Source organism: Clarias gariepinus, chromosome 15 (genome assembly GCF_024256425.1).
Source record: "Clarias gariepinus isolate MV-2021 ecotype Netherlands chromosome 15, CGAR_prim_01v2, whole genome shotgun sequence".
NCBI lineage: Eukaryota > Metazoa > Chordata > Actinopteri > Siluriformes > Clariidae > Clarias > Clarias gariepinus.
Window position 1 is genome coordinate 15,611,347 of NC_071114.1, and position 25,322 is coordinate 15,636,668.

The window sequence follows — 25,322 nt, forward strand, 5'->3', positions numbered from 1 at the left end:
CTGCAGTGGTGGGTGTCACTTTTCTGGAAGGAATCAAAAGTGAAGTCCTCGGCCTTTGTGGGTTTATAACTGTTATGTGCTTGGTGATGAATAAGTACTGTTGTGTGTGTATAAGTTGTGGGCCGGTACTGGCACATTACCAAACTAGGCGAGGGAAAAGGCTACATAACATATGACAACTTTTGGTATACAAAGATTAATAAAGAGTGCGCGCGCACACACACACACACACACACACATATTTATGTCATGGTGTCTGAGTGTACACACCCACTGAATAGTCATAATGCTTTATTTCAGGGGTGTTAGAATTCAGTCCAGTCAAGTATCCCACATAGTGTACCATTCACCAACACTTAAACACAACCACTAACCAGGCAATTAGCAGATTAGTTGAATTAGCTGTGATTGAAGCAGAGAAAAAAATCACTAAACTGTCCTTGACACTGAATATCCAGGAATAGACTTGGACACCCCTGCTTTAGTTGATGGTGTTACATATAATTAACATTTACATTTAGGCACTTGACAGATGAAACCAGATATTTAAGTATAGACTACTGGCATTTGTTCAGATTAATAAGAACGATGCTTTGTGTATTTGCGTAAACATAATTATTTACTTCTTCTGGAAGAACTTTGTTTGATTGATGAGATAAATAATTAATTTGCTTAATTCAAAGAGCTGCATGAAGACATCCATCTTGTTGAATAAGTAGAGAGGAGTGGAGCTGTTTCTTTACTTTCCTTTTTTTTGTAGAACAAAAGATCTGTTAAAGCAGATCTTGTCTCTACATGTTTACAGGGGAGTGTTTGCTTTGGACTGCTCCCAGTTCCTTTTGCGGAAGCAGGGCGCAACCAGTGACCACATTAAAACAGGCACACAGAAGCTTCTTGTATGTTGTTAATAATTCATAGCAACTTAAATAACTTAATGTCTTTGAAGAGGTTTCATCTTTATACATACTTTGTCCCAAAACTTAGTAACTTATTTGCTATTATTTTATATGTATTTTAGGTGTTTTTTTTTTAAAAAGTCAAGTACAAATGTGGTTTATATCATGTGAAACCTACTTCAACATTTCTCTATTTCCACCCAACATTCCAGACACACATGTGCGCCGGCTGTGGATATCGCCAGGAAACACTTTCGCAATCACACTTTTTTCTCTCTCTCTTCCTTCCAGGAATGAGGAACGCAATAGTAAAGAGGAGGAGGGGAACGTCTAGTGAAGGAAAGGGACAGCTGCATGAGTTTAGCCTGGCTCAGGCATGTACTCACATGCACCTTGTTTCCAGTGTTGCAGTGTGTGTGCATCAAGCAAACCACAGCAAACTACTAAATTATACATCGTAAAGTAGACAACATGCAAGGGCTATCATGTCCAACCTGACTGACATTGTGGCTGCTGGAAGCTAGCTGTTCTGGTCCTAAAGTGCTACAAGACACCGCATAAAAATAAATAAATTACTAGACACTGATTAGTTTACAAGTTCTTTAAGGAACATGACACAGTCATTCCTACATGAACTCAACCTCTGAAAGTGCAGTGCTGAGGACTTGTGGTCAGCTGACTTAAGATTTGCCTGACCCATATTTTGCAAAGAGCCAAAACAACAGCAACTGAATCATACTTCTTTTTTTTCTTTCAGGGAAACGCCCATGTCCCTGTGAAAGAATGTAGTCATACAGGCCCCGTTTAAAACATTGTTTAGTGTAAACATTTACTTAGCGAATAAGAGGAATTGAATATTGAGTGACATATAATTCCAGAAATTACGTATATTTGAGCTGAGTTACAACAGTCCAAATGTTCATTTAATTCTTAACATTAATGCATCAGTAATTATCATGTTATTATAGTATTAAGGGTTGGCAAATCAAACTGTTGCTATATATATATATATATATATATATATATATATATATATATAAATTAAGACATCATAAAACCTGACATACACACTTTGACATCTGAGGAATGGCCTAGTATATTATATCATTCTACACAGGCAGAGGTAAGATGTACCTTGGAGCCTGGACTCGTACTGAATCCTGCATGCCATGCATTCTTCAAGGCACAATGGCTCATTTTGTGAGCAGTAAAAATGGACTGAGGACGGAAAGTCTTTCAGTTTCAGTAAGAGCACTTAAAACTGTCTGGTTCTTATCTCACCACTGTCTTCCGCTTACGGTTACTTCTGCTTGCTTTAAAGGAAGTGTGGGAGTCATGTAAGTTCATGTGAGGTTGTATTTAATGGCTGGAAGTTTCAGTTTTGCACCCTACGTGTGGAACATGTGATCTTCCTAAAGACACTTTACATAAGCTCATGTTTGTCTAATGAATGATATTATTATTATTACAGTAGTCATAACAAACAAATCGCCTTGCACCTCCAGGGTCCGGGTTTGATTCCCGGCCAGGCTCGATTCCCATCTCTTGTGTGCATGTTCTCCCCGTGCTTGGAGAGTTTCCTCCAGTTCCCCTCATAGTCCAAAGATATGCAGGTTAGGCTAATTGGCGTGAATGAGTGTGAGTATGTGTGTGTGCCCTGCAATGGATTGGCACCCTGAATACAGGATAAAGCGTCAAAAAAAAGGGGTGAGAGTGTCATGGGTTTTTTAACTTAAATGTGTGCTCTGAAATAAGAAGAAAAGGAAAGAAGATACTTTCACATTTTTAATACGTGACCATCACGTAATAGTCAGAATAGTAAATACCAAAATACATCGATTCATAATACAACATCAAAAACAATATGTACAGGAACAATGTTACAAATGTACAAGTCTTTATAAAACAAAGACATCTGGAGGAAAACCAGTGGCCTCAGTCTTGCAGACTCTTGGTTTGTAGGCAGTTCTTACAACAGTGTAACATTTTTATCTTTATAAATGTAATCATGAGCATAACACTTCACACAAAAAAGCGTCTATTGTGAAGATCCATCGTGATCTTCTGATGGCTGGTTAAACTTAACTGAGTCCACAACTGTTGAAAAGTTTAATTCCGCTCAATGACGTCATTTCCTTTGACGGTGTAATTCTCTGTAGTAGCACCAACACGTTAACATTCCTCGGCTGTACAACACGGGCCGCGTTCCAAATGGCTTTTTAGTCCCCTTATGAGAACAGCACATAGTGTATGGCATAATTAGCATATAGTGCACTAAATAGAAGCCGATTTGGGACTGGGCCGTGGTGAAAACACTGTAGCCGGGCTTTTACTCGATAGCACCGCGCGTGTGGCGGGGAGATCCCCGTAACCACGTGTTTTAGAGTAACCCAGAAATACGGCAGAAACCACCACGTGTGAACACTTCTGTAAAGTCTTAAACGTGTTTTCCCCTAAAACGCGACGATGGCTGTGCTCCATGGATTGAGATTCTTTAGCATTTGGTCACAGCAGATTTGGCCCGAGTCCTCGGCCTCTTCCTGGGTCTCCTCTTTCGCGTTGTCTTTGCTTAAAAGTCCAGAAAAACTAGACCCGAAAATGGTGATGAGGTTCGACACGTTGCTTGTTTCCATCTCCTCACTTTCCTCCTGATCCGAGGTGGCAGTTTTAGTCCGTTTTAAAGGAGAAGCAGTGCTGGCTGGGGTCTTATCGGCGCTCCGTTTCCTGTGTGAACAGGGGCCGGGTTTAGGAAGCTGTTCTGAACTCCCTTCCGTTAGCGTTTCACGGTCCGAAGTGTCCACCTGGGTCGGTTTAGATTCACACTGAGTTCCACTACTAACCACGGGGGTCTCTGTCGATGGCGGAGAAACATCAGCTGTATCATTAGCGTTAGAGTCGAGTGGAGCCTCAACCTGTGACTGGCTCTGGGCACAGCCGGCGCTCTCGGGCTGCTCGGGCCGCTCACACTCCTTCTCCTGCGCTCCGTCCGCCAGCTCCCACTCTCTGCTCTCTCCGTGCTGGGAGTTCAGACACACTCCGCTGTAATAGTCACTCAGGTAAACCTGGCGGGCGCTCCGGAGGACCAAAGACACCAGAAGATTTTTGTGCAGCTTGATGCCTCCGCGCTGGACTCGAGAGTTGTAGATTTTCCCCAAAGAGATGCTCATGATCCGGTGCGCCTCCACCTTGTACTCCATGACGGGATCGATAAAAAAACGCTCCGAAAAGTCAAATATGTAAAAAGTTCAACACAGCTCAGACTTGATCCGCTGTTTCGAATCTTATCTTAACAGTAACAGCTTTAAATAGCTGTTGAAACAATTACAGCGCCAAAAAATAACCCCCGCTAGACAGTTACATACAAGTCAACTGTTTCAGGAGTACTTGTTCCTCTACTAGGCAGATTCAGACTCGTGTTGCTTTCACGACGTAGCGACGATGAATACGTAATAGAAGGATCGCATCGGTAAAATCTTAATGTTGTTATTTTGGGTGATAATTTGGGATTACATTACCCCTGTAATTCTATCACGAACCTAGCAGCAGCCTAGAGAGGAATGAGACCGTTGCTATTTTTAGACCGTTTTTATACTTGAACGTAAACGCGCACGCGGGCCAATCGCGTCACGAGATAAACGATACCAACGTTCGGTTTTCCGCCCCGCCAAATCGACATGGACCAATAGCGTCGCTTTATGCAAATGAGCCATATTTCAACGCGAGCATGGACAATTATTTAAAGACACACGAATGTTTTTTAGGACGAGGAACTGAAATGGTTTTTAATAATTAATTCACAAAAAAAAAACACAAGCGAAAGTGTTAGAGCAAAAAACACCACATACAAATAAATACTTCACTATTACCGTCTGATGTACTCAGACAACGATTTGTAGGCAAGTATATTGAAGATTAGCCGCGTTTAAATTAATAACCAATATGTTTTAGTAATTTATGACAGAGGACATTTCAATTCAAGACGGGGATAATAAAGCTGTAATGTAATGCGTTATTGTATTGTTATTATTTACAGAAAAGAAATGGGAATATATTTAGTTTATAAGGGCGTAGTTGAAGATAATATATTAGATAAACAACAGTTAGATAGTGTGACGTTATGTGATCTACATCTGGTGACGAAATTTAAAGATCCTATACATTATTTAAATCGGTTGTATCTGGTTTTAGGTAGGTCAGGATTAAAATCCTCTCTGCGCCTTTAAAATGTTTCCCCCCTAACTTCCTGGACTGATGTAATGGTTTGAGTGTCTGCTACAGCACTGTCACGTGATCGCTATTGTGCAAACCCCGACGGTGGAAATGTGAATGGAGCCGTTAGTAGTGAAGGGGGGAGGGGAGACATGGGGATCTGTTTTTAGGACACAGTTAGGCGAATGTGATATTCACTAAACAAATAAAGGCGAAATAAGATTTGCGGTAACTATATAAATTCAAATCAACGCATGCGGCAAAGATATTATTAAAATAAGAGGTTATTGTAAGCTCGGATGTTATAAGGCTTATAAGCAAAAACAGACAGAATGACGTAATAGGCTTTTAAACGCAGTGCTTGTTTACGCACGTCATGGATTAAAGACAGATTTTACAACTTTATACTCCAAGTACACGATGTACAAAGTTTCCTCTTTTATGTGTGGTAAGTTCCAATAAGGTAGTGGATCAAGAAAATTTATATGCAGCACATGAATAGATCCATTCATTCATGTTCAGTTAGTGCTTTATACTGGTCAGGCCGACAGTGGATCCAAGTTTGGGAACATTAGGCTTAAGAGAAAAATACACTAGTCAATTGCCGGGCACCATGTCCATGCACACATTTAAATGCTTATTTACACCTAGGGACAATTAGATTCTCCCACCCACATACCTTTTAGAAGGTGAGAGAAAGCTGGAAAATTCAGAGGAAATTTATTTGTCCATGAAGATAAAAATGTGATACATGATACAGAGAGTATTCTGAGCTCAGGATAGTCCGAGGGACCCTTAAGCTGTTGGGCAGCAATACTTCCTTAAACAAATATAACTATGGTCTACAACAAAAGGGTAGGTTTATCATTTGTCATTTAACCAATGGAAAATTGTGGTGCTATTATGATATGGGAAGCATTGTACTGGCATGTTTTGCATGCACATTTCCCCCTTGACAGGATATGTCATGCAAGTAATTTCGAAGTTTTTCTGGCTAATCTTCTTCGTCCAAGCATGAAGCTTTACCTGTTGTTTTTTAAAAAAAAAATTTTTTCAATATGAATCAATCTCCATATACAGGAGAAGGGGAATAACTAAATGGTTTGATAAGGCTAAAAATTATGTAAGCCATATGCTATGGCCTTCACAGTTAGCAGATCGCAACCAAACTAAACACAGATGAGGAAGGAAGTGGTAGGGTGATGTTTTAGTCAGTGCTCTCCACCAGCATAATCAAAACAACCACTAAGAATAAGATGATAAATGATGGCGATTACTCCAGTACTGTGGCGGCATCCACTTAATAACTTTAGGAACATAAGAAACACAAGCAGAATTGCTATACTTACATTAAAAGCCTGTGATCAGTAGTTTTAATAGGCACTTATTCAGGTGCCAAGATGAGGTAGTATTAACATGACTGCATGTTTTATACGAGTGGTTTCTAACTGAAATAACAAGTAAGTATTACTTGATGTTGCATCATTCATGTAAAAAACAATCCAGTCAGAAGATTCTTTGGGCATAACCTTTCTTTACTGCTTACCTTCTGCTTTCATTAATAATGTTTACCGAAAAAGGGTAATATTAAACTTATATAAATACAGCATCTGAATGCTTTAGCGCTACATGACTGATCTACACATAATGCTGCTGTTAGAAACTTATACAATGAAGTTGACTTTGCCTAATGATAAATTAATAATGTTTGATGGAGGTTTTATGTAGCTTTTCCGTTAATTAAATCGGTGATATTCAAGACACAGTAACCAGTAACTGCTGCTGGGTAGTGGTGTACGTATCACAGTTAATGAGTGAGGTATATAAATAATTAAGTTATTTTAAGCACTGCAGTTAATAACGCAGTAGGACAGACATGATGACAGTCACTTAGTTAGAAGGGGTTAAATGTGTTATTTCATGAGGCAGTCAAGCTATATGCATGCAAACATTTAAAACAATATTGATAAGCAGAATATTACAAATTTACTACAATTTAAAATGTTTAAAAGTTAACATCTGCATAAAACATACGTAGCAAAATTGCTTTAGTCTTGCAGACTCCTGCTTCACAGACTGTGTAACATTTTATTTAAAATTATGAATTTAATTGATTTAAATAGCATACTACTTTATACTATTACTCACCATCCATTATAAACTTCTAATTTCCTTATTAAATTGACTTCAGCCCACTTATGTTGCAATAAATCAATCTGAAAAGGTAAATCGTGTCCTTATTAAAGATTTTTATGATTTTAAAGGCAGGAAAACAGACAGAGCATTATGCCTGTACAGGTAGGCTCCTTGTTTTAAATCCTTTTTTTTTTTTTTTAGGAATACACATACTTTCCATATTTACTTTTCTTAAATAGTAATCAACATAAAAGGAATCATAAAAAAAAAAATGTAATATTGCATTGTTTTTAGGATGCTGATGAATTCTGTCTTACTCTGAAAACAGGAAATCCTTAAAATGTTTTTACAAAGTATTTTGTTCCACCATCCAAACTTGTGCATATACAGTACTTAGGTGGCACAGTGGTGTAGTGGTTAGCACTGTGGCCTTGGACCTCCAAGGTCCAAGCTCTGTGTGTATGGAGTTTGCACGTTCTTACAGGATAAGTGATGTAGAAGATGAATGAATGAATGAATCTATTATTTAATGCACATACCCAAGTTGTTAAAATCTTATATTGGTAAAAATAATATTTACAGTATTTCTAAAAATTCACTCCCTCTACAAGTTTTTAAAAACCTCCAAAAAATACCCTATAAATAGATAGGCAGACAGATAGGCATCAAATTCGATAGTTCAGGAGATTAAAACAAAAAAACAAAACCGAGAATAAAAATATGACCCCTAACCCGGATGTAGAATGCGTGCGCGTCATGACGTTGCAGCGGAGTGAATTCCTGGTTCACATGTAAACAGCACTCACACACACAAACACATCCACCCACCCGCTTGTTCATGATCCTGCCAGAACGCATAAAAATAGGCGAATTTCAGGGCATGTCTTCTTTTGCATAAAGGGTCTTTTATCTGAACAGCACAATGTCGATGGAAGACCCGTTTTTTGTTGTGAAAGGGTGAGTGTTTCTTCTGACTGAGCTAACTGTGTCGAACAATAGCGTTAGCAAGCTAGCTATAGCAACAGATAACGAGATTAGATGAGATGAGAAACCATCAAATACTCACATTAACTACACGCGGTGTCCGTAAAGATTTCTCTACAAACGGTTTGCATGTGGACTGAAGATGTACAGACATAAAACAAAAACAAACTGAGTTGCATCTCTAATTAACTAGCAAACACAGAACTACTTCTAAAGCAAAATGAGAGCCAGGTTCATGGTTAATGTACATTAACAGTCAAACCAGTCTGTTTCTGTTAAACGTATAGATGTTACCAGTTTCTCTTTAGTGGTGCACTGTTGTTTCTCCTGAAATGAGATCCTGACTATCAGCTGATATATGATACTGACATGAAAGAAAGAAAATGACTGGGCATGCTGTTATGGAAAAATGGTCATTGATGGTGTAGTGTTCTGTGGCCCAATGTGATGTTTGAGAATATTTCCACAATCCTAAAGTTGGTTATTTTCATCATGCCTTCAAGGGTTTTCTTCCTCTTATACCACAGCACTTTGTTAGTGCTTCATGTTGTAAATTGTCCACCAAACTAGTGAGCTCCTAGCATCATATTTGAGCTGTTTTAAACAAATGTTCCCTCACCAGCTTAATATTCTCTCTCTTACTGAAACCCCCTGAAAGTGTAAATGGCTCTTTGTTACTGGAACCCCCTTGACACATCTCCTGGATCCAACAATTTACTGTAATAAAGTAGTGACACCTTATATTAATGTTATTAAACACTTTTGAAAGAAAAGACCACTGTATTGATTATGATGGATTAGTCTTGCATCTTTGAGTTGTTACGTAGAATCACAGATTACTATAACCCTGTGATTACGATCAAAATTATCTGGGCTTGGGACTAGCACTGTATCCAGTGGCTGGAATTTAAGCATTAGGCTGTAATTGAACCCAGGCCTTCCGCATGGCAGATGAGAAATATGAGGTACATATGGTTATAAAATACAATGGTTAGAAAATTATATTTTCTGATTAGAAAATATATTTTAGGTTAATGCCATTTTTGTTTTAGGCAAGGATTGGATCAGTGGATATTTAAATGTCATGGCTGGAAAATTCAAAGTAATGTAGCTTCTCTTGTCACGTTGGGCAAAATGTCAGAGTTATAATGGCAGCAGGATTTATGACTACTTTAGGTCTCTGTTCATGTGGAATATTATTGTATTTTACAGCAAAAAAGTCAGTAGATAGTTTTCCCTTTTCTAATAGTTCTTGCTTGTACTGAATATTGTTCACTATGCTTTAGGGAGGTCCAGAAGGCTGTCAACACTGCACAGGGTTTGTATCAGAGATGGACCGAGTTGCTGCAGGATCCTGGGAGTGCCTCTAAAGAGGAGGTTGACTGGACCACTAATGAGCTGAGGAACAGCTTAAGGTCTATTGAGTGGGATCTTGAAGACTTGGATGAGACCATTAATATCCTTGCAGTTATTTACATGTTATGTTTGTCTTATTGTCAATGATAATGCTGCTTTTACATGCTACCTGTATATGAATGCAGTACCTTAACAGTGACTTTTCACGTATTGTTGAAGCAAATCCACGAAAGTTTAATCTTGATTCTATGGAGCTAAACAAGCGGAAAGCCTTCATCACAAACACAAGGCAGACTGTTAAGGTGAGTTTTAAACAGTGTACTTTAAATCTGTTTAGATTTACTGATTTACAATCAATATTTTTAATTCAATATATCAAGATGAAAAGTGCATGTTAAAAGTCATTTTATATGTAAGTAGTTAGATTTTAAGTGGTGTTCTCCTGAGTATATCACGTTATAATATATTCCATATAGTGTGCATGTATAGTCAATGTGAAGCCATTGTTTGTTGAAAGACCTTATGTAGAAACTGGTGTTTTTACATAACATGATAAATATGGTAAATCTGTATACCATATTTTGATACTATGATAAATATGGTAAATTTAAAATACTACAATTTATGCTAAAATAATAAGTTTTTAAACCTTGTGTAGTCTGTGATACAAGTAGAGATACAATTAGTGACACAATTAGTTATGTAATATATTTATATAATTATGTAATCATGAATTAAACACTAAATAATTAAAATAAATATAATTTGTGCATATTTTAAAGGAATTTTACTCAGCCCTGTTGGGGATAAAGTATCTGAATCCGGAGCCTGCTAAATTGCACCCTACTAAATGTCCATATCAATTTTACTTTTCAGGAGATGAAAGATCAAATGGCAAGTCCCATGGCCATGTCCATGTCTGACAAGAAAAACAAACAGGTTTATACAGAACCCCAATTCCAATTTAATTTATCCTTCATTATTACAAGCAGTTGGTGTTGTATTGGTGTAAACAAGTGTGATCTCTGCTTTCTGTGGTAGACTTTAATGGGTGATGGAGGGTCTCGTGGACCGATTTGGCAACCAGGAGGCGATAAATACATGCGTCTGGACAGAGAACTGCAAACCGCCAACTCTCAGTTTATTGACGAGCAACAAACTCAGCAACAGGTATTAAAGTCCACAGTACAGAGAATATGCTTGTGAGGTGATAACCTTCTGTAACAACCTTATAGATCACTATTCCTGTATTAGGAAAAGAAGAATGTTTGTAAAATAAAGGGACCCTAGGAGTATATACAGAATATTAATAACAAAAATAAAACTTGAGAAATCATTAGTTCTGAATAGTGATGACGATGTCCAATGATAATGATTAAAAAGAAACTTTGTCACCATTTAGTCATGTTGGCCATACATCTGTACATGTAAATTATTTTTAAGCAAATAATTTTATGCAACATTGCATTGAATAACTGAATATAAGTAAGTTCAGTATTGCTCAGGTACTGTCAATTTGTTGCAAGGCTTTTGCTTCATATCTTCATGACCGGTGTATGTTGTTTGTATAGCTCATTGCGGAGCAGCAAGATGAGCAGTTGGAGCTGGTGTCTGGGACTATTGGTGTTTTGAAGAACATGTCTGAACGGATTGGACAGGAGCTGGATGAACAGGCAGTGTAAGCAGTGCAGCTAATCTTTGTTCACACTAACTAGTAATTTATTCTGTTTTTAGATTGCAGTTTTTTTTTTATTGATTTTCATGTCACAAATTAATATTACACATTGTAAAAGCATTCCTTAGTCATGAATTGAGAATGCATAATAAAAATGGTTGCCTTTGTGACAAATAAGACAGTGGGTAAGCCTTTGGTTAAAAGCTGTTAAAAGGAAGACAACATGTGAAAAAAGCAAATCTTGGGACAAATACAGATACAATAAAACAAGACAAGCTAATGGACAAAATAACATCTGTTACAGACCTGTGTTTTAGATCAATATTTTATTAAAATATTCTTAGGTATACCTCAACTATGAGAGACAGAATAAGAAAAAAAATAAATCCAGAAAATCACATTTTAGGTTTTTTAAAGAATTTATTTGCTAATTATGGTGGAAAATTAGTATTTGGTCACCTACAAACAAGCAAGATTTCTGTCTCTCACAGACCTGTAACTTCATCTTTAAGAGGCTCCTCTGTCCTCCGCGGTGACCTGTATTAATGGCATCTTGTCCACATCCTCAAACAGTCACAGTCCAAACTCCATTATGGCCAAGACCAAAGAGCTGTCAAAGGACACCAGAAACAAAATTGTATCTGCAATAGCTAAGCAGCTTGGTGTGAAAAAATTAAATGTGGGAGCAATTATTAGAAAATGGAAGACATACAAGACCACTGATAATGTCCCTCAATCTGGGGCTCCACGCAAGATCTTACCCCGTGGGGTCAAAATTATTGCAAAAAGCTGTGAGAAAAAAACCCAGAACCACACGGGGGGGACCTAGTGAATGACCTGCAGAGAGCTGGGACCAAAGTAACAAAGGCTACCATCAGTAACACACTGCGCCGCCAGGGACTTAAATCCTGCAGTGCCAGACGTGTCTCCCTGCTTAAGCCAGTACATGTCCCGACCCGTTTAAAGTTTGCTAGAGAACATTTGAATGATCCAGAAGAGGATTGGGAGAATGTCATATGGTCAAATGAAACCAAAATAGAACTTGTGTTTGGAGAAGAAAGAATGCTGAGTTGCATCGAAAGAACACCATACCAAATGATCCCAAACACACCGCCCGGGCAACGAAGGAGTAGCTTCGTAAAAAGCATTTCAAGGTCTTGGAGTGGCCTAGTTGGTCTCCAAATCTTAACCCCATGGAAAATCTTTGGAGGGAGTTGAAAGTCTGTGTTGCCCATGGACGGCCCCAAAACATCACTGCTCTAGAGGAGATCTGCATGGAGGAATGGGTCAAAATACCAGCAACAGTGTGTGAAAACCTTGTAAATGCTTACAGAAAATGTTTGACTTCTGCCATTGCCAACAAAGGCTTTATAACAGCCCCAAAACATCACTGTACATAACAAAGTATTGAGATGAAATTTTGTTTTGACCAAATACTTGTTTTCCACCATAATTTGCAAATAAATTCTTTAAAAATCCTACAATGTGATTTTCTGGATTTCTTTTCTTTGTTTTGTCCCTCATAGTTGAGGTATACCTATGATGAAAATTACAGGCCTCTCTCATTAGTTTAAGTGGCAGAACTTGCACAATTGGTGGCTGCTTAAATACTTTTTTGCCCCACTGTATGTATGTATTAATGTATATATCTATCTATCTCTCTCTCTCTCTCTCTCTCTCTCTCTATATATATATATATATATATATATATATATATAGTTATTTTGTTTTAATCTCTGCACAATATGCTTATGTTTTGATAAATGTCTCCATCACTGATTTATAGGATGCTGGATGATTTTTCTCATGAGATGGACAACACCCAGTCTAGGTTGGATAATGTGATGAAGAAGCTAGCTAAAGTTTCACACATGACTAGTGGTGAGTAACAGAAATGCTCCTACGCCTCTTCACAGTATCCGCAACTCTTAAAAAAGTGTTAAAAAAGCACTTTGATTTACTAAGCTGAGCGTTATGCATGGGTGAACTGACAGAAAATGTCTGAGGGAATTCAGCCATGAATTCGCTTCCTGTTCAGAACCACCCCATGCTTCCTGAGGTCAGTAAGGTTACAGACTTTAGCGGAAGGAAAGCCAGGGCTTGGTTATGATAGCACCCCTTGAAAGGGTTTACATGATGAGAACAGGAAGTCACACTGCGGGGACTCTCAAAGGAAGCTCAAGAATAAACGGTGAAAAATGTAATGATTCATGAGACCTGTCACACAATGTCAGAACATGACAAAAATATGCTGTTCATTCTTCATATGAAAGAAAAATCATAGCACACGTACAGTAGTGTTTATCTCGTAATAGTATAAAGTTGATCAAGGGGTCAAATTTAACTGAGAAAGTAATGTAACAGAATACATAGGATAAAATTAAAGATTATTATCTCCTTGGAAAGCATTTTAAGGCCAGGTTAGTTCTTTTGCCTTTGCTATACACTGAAGGCATTTGGGTTTGAGATTATAAAAAAGACAAATGCAAGTGAATTCGGACTATTATTTTCTGAGCTTTACATCACAATTGTTTAAGTGATAGAATGGCTAAAGTGTGGAAAAACAAAGGATCTACTCATGACCCAAAACATGTACAATTGCCTGCCTAATAATTACGAGCCATGCTCAAAGTTATTTATCACGTCTAGATGTAAATATCATGGAATGAAAGCTAAAATGCTGTTGTTTTTATATATATATATATATATATATATATATATATATATATATATATATATATATATATGAAAAAAGGGGAGCTGTAATACAAAAAAGCATAAGAAACTAAGAACTCCAATACAGAATAAAATTAAGATAAAATTAATACATTTTATAATAAAATCTTATAAAATGTTAATAATAAAATAAAAAATGTAAAGATAGCAAAATCTAAGCTATTGGTTTTAGTCATAGTTGTCTGTTGGAAAAAGAAACAAATATTCCAATACCTTTCCCAAAACAAGTACAGTGGAACCTTTCGGATTACGAGCATAATTCGTTCCGGAAGCGGGCTTCTATTCCAAAACACTCGTAAACCAAAGTATATTCTCCCATAAAAAAATAATGGAAGTTAAAATTATTCATTCCACAGCCCAAAATAAATAAATTCATAAAAATAATTAACACAAAATATAAAGTAAAAATAAAACAAATTAACCTGCAATTTACCTTAAAAAAAAAGTAAGAATAAATCCAGACAGATAAGTGTTTCCATTTATGCGCACAGGTGCTGTGTGTGTTTTCTCACTCTTGCACTGCGGAGTATGTTCGCTATGTGTGTGAGTGGAAAGAGAAAAGAAATAAAATAAAAAAGCTTTCATATAATTTGTTCACGAAAATTGCAATGCTTGCCTGAGACTAATATCCTTAAGATACAGCGCAAGTACAACTGCATCTTATAATTGTATTTTTCACTGCTCATTAACTCTATTTGATGTAAAAAAAAAAATTGCATTTATACATTAAATATAGAGAATTTTCAAAGATATTATAAATACACATATTGGAACATGGTCTGCATTTTTATGATTGTGTCGTCATCTCATTTGTAAACTCTTTTCTTTCATAGACCGGCGACAGTGGTGCGCTATTGGCATTTTGTTGGTTATCCTGTTCGTTGTGATCATCTTCCTCATTGTTCTGTGAACAGCAGTCTATTCTCGGCCACTCCAGCTTTCCTCATTCCAAATGAACGAAGAATTGACTAAAAGAAAGGTGCTTTAAGGAAAGCAATCACCTTGTCTTTACTTACACAGATATACGCGTACAGTACTTGCTAAGTTTTACGCTTCCTTTTTCCACTCCAAAATGCTACCTGTGTGGTACTTTAGCTTGTAGGGTTGTAAATATCTATATTTTTCTTTTTTTTCCTCCTGGGGGGGATGGGTGTCCAACCCAAATAAATTGTGTGGTCTGCGTCACTTACATTTACTGTAAGTGTGTTAGTACAGAAGGAAGAAGAAAGTTGGATAAGATTTAAAAGTAGTGTCCTGAGTCAGGGCATAATGTGATTTTGTTACTTTTAATTTTCTGTGTCATTAATGTTTCAGAGTGATTTTTCTTTTTAAGTAATAAGGAGTTTTTTTTCCATATGGAAATTCTAGGGCTAGGGCTAATTGTTAATCTTTTGCTTCCTGTTCTGTTCATTAACTGGTATATCAAGTACATTTATGATATAGGTGCTGACAATTTCCCATTAACAAAATGATCTCTGCACTGACTCCTGACAAAAAAAAAGAGGTCGACTAAGTGTACATATCAGCAGATGAATTACAGTCAGCAACTACAGTATATACCTAAAGTGACTTGTATAGTGGATCCCGATACCTGATAATATGGCCAGTAAATGTAGGTACAGCTTAGACATACCTAATAATTAATATCCCAGTGGTGATTCTAATGATTATTTATAATAATTATTGATAAATACTGATGTTAAAGCTGTACTAAACACTGAGGTTTCTTGATTTGGAACCAGATTTATTTTTTAAGCAGTTATTTGTAGGGATGCACCGAAATGAAAATTCTGGGCCGAAAACGAAACCGAAATTTTTGGATGCACTTGGCCGAAAACCGATACCAAAACCGAAAATGGGTTCATTAAAAAACATGTTTAAAATATTTTCTTTTTGTTTGTATTAAAAAAATGTTGCATATTGCAACTTTGCTGTCCTCATCTAAAACTTTGAAGTGCTTCCAAACCGCCGACATACTCCGTGTTTGATGCGTGATGACAGCGCGAACGAGACGGGAGGATGGGAGAGGCGTGGCGACAATTTCGGCTTTTATTTTCGGCGCTTTCTTACGTTTCGGCCGAAACCGATAATGCTATTTCGGCCGAACATTTTCGGCGGCCGAAATTTCGGTGCATCCCTAGTTATTTGATTAACAGCACTAACAATAACCACTTTTTATAGTAGCTTTCCAAATGCTTGTGCGTTCTTTTTGTCCTGTCTCAGTTTATTGTAGATTTTAGTGTAAACTAAATGAGATTGAGATTGACTGAGCGAGCTTGACTGTAACATATTTTGCAACATACTGTGAGCATGTTTGCTTGGGAGGTTCATTGTAACTAATATAGTACTGGTTGATTAGCAGACGATTACTGGTCCTGCTGCTTAAAGATTAATTTGCTTTGATTGATACAATAGGGATGTAACTACACTTATTGTTGAGTTAAAACACACCTGTGGGGCATTTTTTGCTGAACAGTTTTCATATGCATGCATGTACTTTAGCTCAAAGTCCTTTAATCATATTAGCGGAACATCGCAAGAGATAAACACTAGGGGGGAAAATTGAACCAGTTTGACATTTCATCACACATGTATTATATTTTTATGGATTTAAACACTACTTTATGTTCATTACTTTATGTACATCTTCTTAGAAAGTGCAGCAGTGCAGCTCTGACAAAGTCAAATATAACAAAGAAATCAGGCTTGATTCAGCTCAATTTAATTTTTCATAGTAAGTTGAATTAAATAAATTTTTATTCATTTTTTTACACCAGTGCTTTTTTTTCCTGAATTGTACTCAAAAAGTCGATAGACTTTTGTGAACTTTCCAAAAATCAATAGGGATCACTTTTAAGGAGAAATAAGTTGCTTTTCATAATATGAAAACTAAATTTACATTTTTCCTTTTCCACTGCAGAAAAATAGCAACATGTAATATTCATGCACAAACACAGAGTTGCCAGTAAAAAAATGTTTTTTTTTTATGTTTTTTTTTTTAACTTGGACACTTTGAGTTGATCACATAACCAAAGTTAATTGATTTTTTTTTTTGTCAACAGCAAAAACAAACTGTGGGCTGTGATGTCATTCTTTTTACAATATTCACTGTGAGAATTCTATTTGAACCTGCACCTAGTTAAATATAATTTCTCTCATAGGTCTAAAGCCAGTTATAAAGTCAATTCTAAACCCTAGTGTGGTATAGAAATTCAGTTTTCCTACACATATGTTTGAGGTACATTTGTAAATAGAAATGTGTAATATGGTCATAGTTTAAAAAGTTGGTACAGAGGGTGACTTAAAGAAGACTAATTATGGTTTATCAAGAAACTGCTTAGGTTTTAATATGCCCATACAGTGTGTTTCAGTGGTTATGTACAGTAATTACAAACCTTAAGAATACTTCACCCATGAATAAGAATTACTCACAAAAAATATATAAAAAGCCACAATTGTAAACATGCACACGGATAAACAGACTCAGTAGAGTTTACAGCGGATGTCGCAACTACAAAGATATAAGCTGTATGTTATAAAAAGTTAAAAATAAGATGTAGACCTGTATTTTTTTAGTAGTAGTGCTATATAGTAGTGCTAACGCAGGCTATTACACAGCTTACATTCTACTGGTGAACTAACTGCAAAACCAAACGTTCCAATGGCTCCTGTTTAAGCCTGGTCTTGTTTTCTTAAATATTCAGTGGAAAAACACTCATTGTTGTGTATTTTCGAAAGTTATTTCTGCAGTCTTTGTTCAGAATGCGAAGGCCCGTTCCTTTTCCTTGGTTGAGATTGACGGCATATGATAAGTCATGCAAAGAGGTTTGGCTGTTTGTGTCTACCTTAAAGCCATCAAATAAAACAGGAAAGACTTCTCATTACTTCTTAAGAAGACATGTATAATTCTAGTTTTTAGTGACTTTTTTGCAAGACTTTATTTGCTTTTTTTTTTTTTTTACAATACTACACTGTCTAACCAAACAAAAGTCACACACACTAATATTTTGTTTCAATGCTTCATGTGTAAAAATGATTCTTTATAGTTCCTGAAACACTTTTTTACTTTTAATTTCAAGTCTTGCCTACTCAGTCATTGAATAATATAATTCAGTGATAGAAGAATTTGGTCATTCATTATATTTAGATTGTCATCTGACTTCATTTTATTACTACATAACATTTGCTAAACCTAGACCTGATCAACCGAAGCAACCCCAGATCATAACACTGCCTTGAGAGGCTTGTACATTGGGCATTATGCATGATTCCTACACCTTCTTTCTTACCCTAACACACTAATCACACTAAAATAGGATTAATTTGACCACATCAAACCACATGATCTTTTTCCATTGCTCCAAAGTCTCCCTAACAAAGACTTTTTTTCCCTGTATGGACTCACTAAGAAGTGGTTTCCGTATGGTTACATAGCTGTTTAGTCTCAATCCTTTGATTTTTTATCACATTGTGTGGAAATGCTCTTACTTTTGCTGTAAAAAATAGTTTTGGTTTCTACTGTCAATGTTCTTTTTTTATGATGCAATTTCAAGTTTGTGATCTAAGCTTATATTTTTTCAACCCCATTTCCTCAATGAAGTTCACGGTGCGCCACTATCCTTCTTTCAGTTTTTTATTAAGTGTTCTACAGTTCTTTACCCAATTACAGTAATTTTAGCAATTTCCTTAGATGTTTTTTTTTTCTTTTTTCATTTTGACTCCACTGGAACAGTGACTTTTTATCGGCCAGGCAGTGTATTGACCAAAATCCGCTGTGAAGTTAAGAACACTACATAGCTAGTGCCTTAGTATCTCGTACAGCAGGAAGGGCAAAAAAAAAAATAATCTAAGCATTATCCACCATTTGAGGAGGATATACTTCTATTTATCCATATATCTTGAGATGGCATTAGAGAAATTGTTTCATGTACTAAGGGGTTTGGTTGAGTTTCACATTGCACCTAAATTGACAAACCAAAAGCAGCTTAACTTAAGCTGAGTGGTGTGTACGTCTGAAGGTTTATTATTTATCAGAAATATTCACTTAAGATAAAACAAACCTTTGGTAAGTGTGCAGAAATCACAAAAATCATCCGAGCATAGAGAACATGATGCTAGTGCTAAATAGGTTGTTACATAATTATATAAATAACTATCTCTTTAGCATCAATGAAATGAAATAGAACTACACTAGATCTGACTTGGAACTGGACCTAAACTATCTCCCTTAAATGTTCCTAGTTGTTTTGATCTGCACCCAAGTGTTATCACTGGATTCCTACCTGTCTACTGAAGAGCCCACCCACACAAACACACATGATCCCATTCAGACAGGCTACACACTGCATGTGTGAATGCACTTTTCTAGTAAAAGTCAAATTTAGAATGCTTAAAAGTTGTTTGGTTAAGTTTAACTTTTTAGAGTTCTATATAGAACCTTACAACAGAGTGTTAACCCGTCAGAAAGCAATTCAACTAAAACCCATTTCGCACTGTACAGAAACATATTTCTAACCCTTTTTCTAGGAGGAATGTTCATCTGCTGCTGCAAAAGTATATGTTCAATTCAGTATTGTTGCAAAAAAGGTCTCTGCAATCTATTTGCATATTGTATCATTTGTGTAAATGGTGATATACTGTTTGTCATGTTATTGACTTTATATACCTTTATTTGTTTTTATACTCTTGACTGCTGTTTTATTGATTTCAATTTTAAAATAATCATGAAAGAATATTAAGTACATTATGAACAAATGTTATTTCTGTAGCCCCAAACAAGACTGAAAATATTTAAGGATCTGCTGATTGCAAAGAGTGATTATTATACTGTTGTACAAAATACCACTCGCATAAAAACCAACTGTAAAGTAAAATTTGCACAATCATGTCACTATGTGACGGGGTGGAGAGAGTATGGTAGCGAATGGGCTTTTATTAATCCTAATCGTTTGTTTAAATTTAATTGTTACATTGATATCTGTTGACTGTATGAGAATGAATTGATATTTTGTTGTTTCCCCCTGACCATCAACATCCTTTTTCAGAAATTATTCTCTCCCATCATTCCTGTCTGCAATGAGTTCCCTATGAATCTATTAAATGCAGATTTCTGCTAAACCTCTTTGGAGTTTGACTGATTTATAAGAATGTTTAATGAATGTGTAAGATTTTTTTTTTAGCAGATGCTTTTATACAAGTCAGGGCGAACCCACTTAAAGCATCCATTCAAGCTTTTAAAGCTTGAAGTATGCCATGTAGGTAAATCAACAAAAAATGTAATCAACCAAGAACTATATATTATAGCAACAATGTAAACTTTATTAAAGTAATAAAGTTGTATACCCCAAAATAAATAATAATAAAAAATAAATATATACAGTATACTACTCACCAGTGGTTTTAGTACATTTTTGCATCAATATGGTTAACAGTAGTTGGAACAAAAATGTGCTATGGTATGTTGGATAGCTAGAAGTCATCAAAAGCAGGATAGAGTCTTCAGTGTCAACATTTTGTAAGTGTCAATTAAGGACGAATAGGATTTCCTTTTTTGGGGGGTAACATGATGCATTTGTTTTGTAAACTTTGAGAGGAAAAATTATTGGCATGTTATACCACATGCCAACATGCCATTAAATTTCCCCCTTCTATTTGTCAGAAGGTTTTGATTCAGTTTCCATAATAATTTCCTTTTGACAAAAAGGCATGTCCCAAAAGGGGACAATTCTTTCCCCCCATACATTAGTTTATATCTTTTCAGGTAGCCTTTTAAAATGTCAAAAGACTAATGTATTGTACTCTAATTCAATTTACAGCAACACATTTGAAATGCAGTCACATTTCACGTGTGTTACCTACCACAAATTCAAAGCGAGTGGGAGAGACTCCCGTCTGCTTACAAAGAAATACGAACTATGTAGATGTTTTGTGATTAAAGTTTACTTTTTCTACATAGTGCTAATGTTCACTGTGTGAAATTCCATCCATAATTCAAATCACATGTTTGTATGAATGTGTTAATTATTTTGTTTTGTTTCTATGGTAACAACTTTCACAACTACACAGGAATGTAATTGTTGGTATGTTAAAAAAAAAACTCATAAGCAGGAGGAGTAACACAGAGCGTGTTATACATGCATTTTAGATACACTGCCTGTAAAACTTGATTTTCGATTGATGTGACTGGTATATAAAATTCATGTGGTTTATGTCTATTGATCCAGTCTATCACAAAGGATATTAAATATGATTAAAGCATGCAGATTTACAAGCCTGCTTTTCAAACAGGTGGCCCTCTCTTCCCCCACTCCTATTCTCTGTCTGAGAAACAGGTTCATCATTCACACCTGAGCCCCATGCCTTGGTCTTTTACATCCAGCCTAACATTACGAGCCAAGTAATTATCAAAATTTTTACTATATGGCCATTAAACTACAATTTCAGCCATTATGACTATGATTGCCCAGTGTTTACGGTTAAGATTCAATTTGTCAGACATACAGTGGTAGGTGTTTCGCCTGTCATGCGGAAGGCCCGGGTTCGATTCCCAGCCAGTGCCCAAACCCCAGCCACTGGATGCAGTGCTGGTCCCAAGCCCGGATAAAATGGGAGGGTTGCGTCAGGAAGGGCATCTGGCGTAAAAAAAAAAACTAAAAAAAAACGTTGCCAAGTTGTGGTGCCGACTGGGTATTCCACTGTGGCGACCCCTTGTCAGGAGCAGCCGAAAGAACTACAACAACAACATTACTGCATAGTAAAATTATTTTTGTGCATATCCCAGTTAAGAAGCTGGGGTCATAATGCAGGGTCAGCCAGGATACAGCGCCTCTGAAGCAGACAGGGTTAAGGGCCTTGCTCAAGGGCTCAACAGTGGCAACTCGGTGTTGGGACTTGAACCCCCGACCTTCTGGTCAGTAATCATTCAACAGTTTGAGACACCGCTGCCCCCTATTTATTAGTCTTTAAACATTTCAGTTTCTTGCCCAAATTTTTTAAGCACTTTATGTTTTGACTTGTCTCCATGATGTTTGTCCAGCGGCACTGTGGTACGTGATGGAATAATTTGGCACAATTGTGGTGACATTTGCAATCGGATGAGGACAAGTCATCATATGTAGCTGGAGGGGTGCTAATTAGTGTGTGTGTTCGTGTGTGTGGTGGGGCAGCAGGTGCAGGATGCAGGTCTTCCATTCAGCTCCTTTATCCGGGGGTAAGTGGAGGGGACAGCTGAGCCCCAACTGCCCCGTGGGGAGGTGGGGGATGGGGTGTGGGAGACAGTCCTCAGACAGCTTGGCTCATTAGCATTGCAATACAGACTCTGGGAACACACACACACACAGCATTAAACCGTTCCTTTGAGAATAGATATGGCTAACTATGTGCCCCAGTGTTAGACTGAATTTGTCCAACACTTCCAGAAACATATCGTCTGCTGTATTGTAAATAAATTCCAAGATCTGGAGTCACTGGGAATGTGATGCACTTGATTGGAGAGATTTGTGCATTTCTACTTTAAAAAAACCCCAGAGGAATATGTGTGTACAAAATAAGTGCAGAATGGATTTTTATTTAGCATTTTGAAATTAGTCTGCTGTGTAAACCTGAACCTTTACATTTTCTTTGAGATGTTCTTTTCTGAGCACAGAGAAATTGTGAATTTATAAATTTTAAATTTACAGATATAAATAGTAAAAAATTACATAGATAAATAATGAGTTACAAATGGTTACAGGTTTATTCGTTTGTTTATGTAATGTATATCATGGTCACACTGTCCATGTATGATTTTCACACATGAAATCATAAAATGCACAAAAAGCATGTGTATTTGCAGTGGTCTGTGTTAGTAAACCTTTTAAATAAATTCCTGATTTTATTTTTTAAATAACAGCCTGGACTATAGAAACAAGGCATCATGGGTGATAGGGAAATGCAGAATTTATGCAGTGCTGTTGTGTGCAGCTGTATCATTGAGATCCATCATTGCCTAATCTCTCTCGAGAGGCAAAAATATTGATCTCTCAGACCTCCCCATACCTGCTGTACAAACTGGGACACCACACCTTCACCAAATTCAACATTTAGTGATTTAAGAAGATTACACTGGAAATTATGAATATGTAACATTTCAACCAGTGAGTGAGCAACACATATAGCAACCTTTTATAATAAAACCTCTAACAGACGTGACAGACACTGTGACCCACACACACATTCAGCAGTTCATTTTATTTCATAAGCCAGTAAATATAAATACATAAAACAATTAGCCATTAATTCATGATGAATGTATCATAACACTGTTATAATGGAAATTATATGGAAAACAAGGCATCACAATAATTTATTATGCAGTCTGCAGTTATCACCGCATTTGTGCTCTGGTTCTCAAGTTAAAGAAAATGATAAACTACTTTTTTGGCATTTCATGTTGCATTATTTGTGCATTTTGTGTACTTTGTCAGCAACAAAAAAAAAAAAGAAAGAAAAACTAGCCTTTGTATTTTGTATAAGAACCTTTGTATTTTAATACAGGACTTGCATACCTGTTGTGTATGTATGCAGGTTGCATGAAGACTAATTTTTACTTTTCCAAAGTTAAAGCAATGCCTTTCCTGATTTTACACATAAATAGTAGTGTCTATGAGTCCTTCCATGTTTAACTCAGCCCTTTAAAAGCAAGTCTAAATCAGTCTCTTTAAATTGCCATATGCTGCTGATCTAACTCTAAACGCGCTGCAGTAAGTGGGATTGGACAGTGATGTGCAACCTATGGCTTGAAATGAGCTTTTTCTCACAGCCCTGTCACAGACATTCATTCTGCCATCATGCCAGGATTTTATTTAAGTGGTATTTAAGTTTTAACCTACAAGAAAAATAACTGCCGGAGAATTACCTTTGGGAACTGGTGGAAATGGATTTGAAGAACAGTCAGACACACCTCTCCACTTCATTTTAACTAGAGTATGTGTGCAGCCTATTAAAGAGAGAACATTTTAAAAGCCTTCCCAGACAAGTCTTATGCAGTTGATGGAATTGTCTTCAACTTGTCATAAATATTTTCCGACTACATTTAGTTGCATTTCTAATTGTCTGCTTCATTGTTTTTGTTACTACTCTGACCATTCTTTTTTTTTTTTTTACCACTTAGACAACCCATTACCCTGTTGTTGTTGTTGTATCGCACTACACTGGATTCCTGAGGTTTGGTCTTACTTTTTAAGCTGAGTGTTGCTTTAAGGAATGCTTCAGAACAGCACTGCAACTACCAACATAATTCATTTAGATGGTTAAGATGATTTGCTAAAGTTTAAACTGAGGATCAGAATAGGGAAGGAATGTGATTTAAGTGACTTTAAACATGGTCGTTGGTGCCAGACCATGTTGCCAGTTGGTGGTCTGAGTATTTCTGAAACTGCTAATCTACTGGGATTTTTTACACACAAAAATCTCTGCAATATACAGAGAATTGTCTATCCAGTGAGTGACAGTTCTCTTGGCAAAAATGCCTTGTTGATACCAAAGGTCAGAGGAGGATGGCGCACAAAATGTCAAATCTTGAAGCAGGTGATCTACACCAACGGAAGATCCCACCAGATGGCATGCCTATTAGCTAAGAACCCAAAACTGAGGCTGCAATTAACATGGTATCACCAACATTAGACAACAGAACTTTGGGAAAAAAAATGACCCAGAATTACCTGGTCTGATGAGTCTTAATTTCTGCCATGACATTTGGATGGATCAACAGTTCATGTTGGTGATTGTGGTATGGGGATATTTTCTTTGCACATTTGGGCCCCTTAATACCAAATTAGTGTTGTTTAAAGGCTACAGCTGACCTGAGTACTGTTACTAACCATGCCCTTTCCTTTATACCCACAGTGTACCCGCCTTCTGTCACAAAGTTTAAATAATCTCAAACTGGTTTCTTAAATATGACAGTGAGTTTACTGTACTCACACTCTTTCCAGAGCCACCAGATCCTAATCCAATAGAAACAGGAGAGTCACATTATGAATATAATTCAAATAATTGAAATTTAAGAAGGAATTAAATCCTTAAGAGAACTCTTACCCTATTTCCACCAAGACAGTTTCAGACCTAGTATTCCGAACCAGTTCTTGGTTTTCAGACAGCCAAAGCGCTGGCCCTCAGACAGAAAAAAAACAGTTCTACGGTGGGACCAACACTGTTGGACTGGATTATCACAACCAACTAAAAGATTTTGACAGACATCTTTAAAAATGGGCTCAATGGGCACAAATGCTTGGTAGTAATGATGGTTTTGAAGTAGACTCACAAAGCCAGGAGAAGCTTTTTTTTCCGCT

At 36.7% G+C, this 25,322-nt stretch overlaps 2 protein-coding genes across 2 annotated transcripts; one reads left to right on the forward strand and one right to left on the reverse strand.

Moving 5' to 3' along the window:
• Nucleotides 1-2,668: 2,668 nt before the first annotated feature.
• Nucleotides 2,669-4,444, reverse strand: ier5 (immediate early response 5). Its single transcript, XM_053512591.1, has one exon. It carries the CDS (start codon nt 4,091-4,093, stop codon nt 3,350-3,352), a length of 744 nt encoding a protein of 247 aa, XP_053368566.1. The 5' UTR covers nt 4,094-4,444; the 3' UTR covers nt 2,669-3,349.
• Nucleotides 4,445-8,044: 3,600 nt separating this feature from the next.
• Nucleotides 8,045-20,113, forward strand: stx6 (syntaxin 6). Its single transcript, XM_053512590.1, has 8 exons — nt 8,045-8,198; nt 9,512-9,681; nt 9,789-9,883; nt 10,458-10,520; nt 10,623-10,751; nt 11,153-11,259; nt 13,043-13,137; nt 14,826-20,113. Exons 1-8 carry the CDS (start codon nt 8,164-8,166, stop codon nt 14,900-14,902), a joined length of 771 nt encoding a protein of 256 aa, XP_053368565.1. The 5' UTR covers nt 8,045-8,163; the 3' UTR covers nt 14,903-20,113.
• The last annotated feature ends 5,209 nt before the right edge of the window (nt 20,114-25,322 follow it).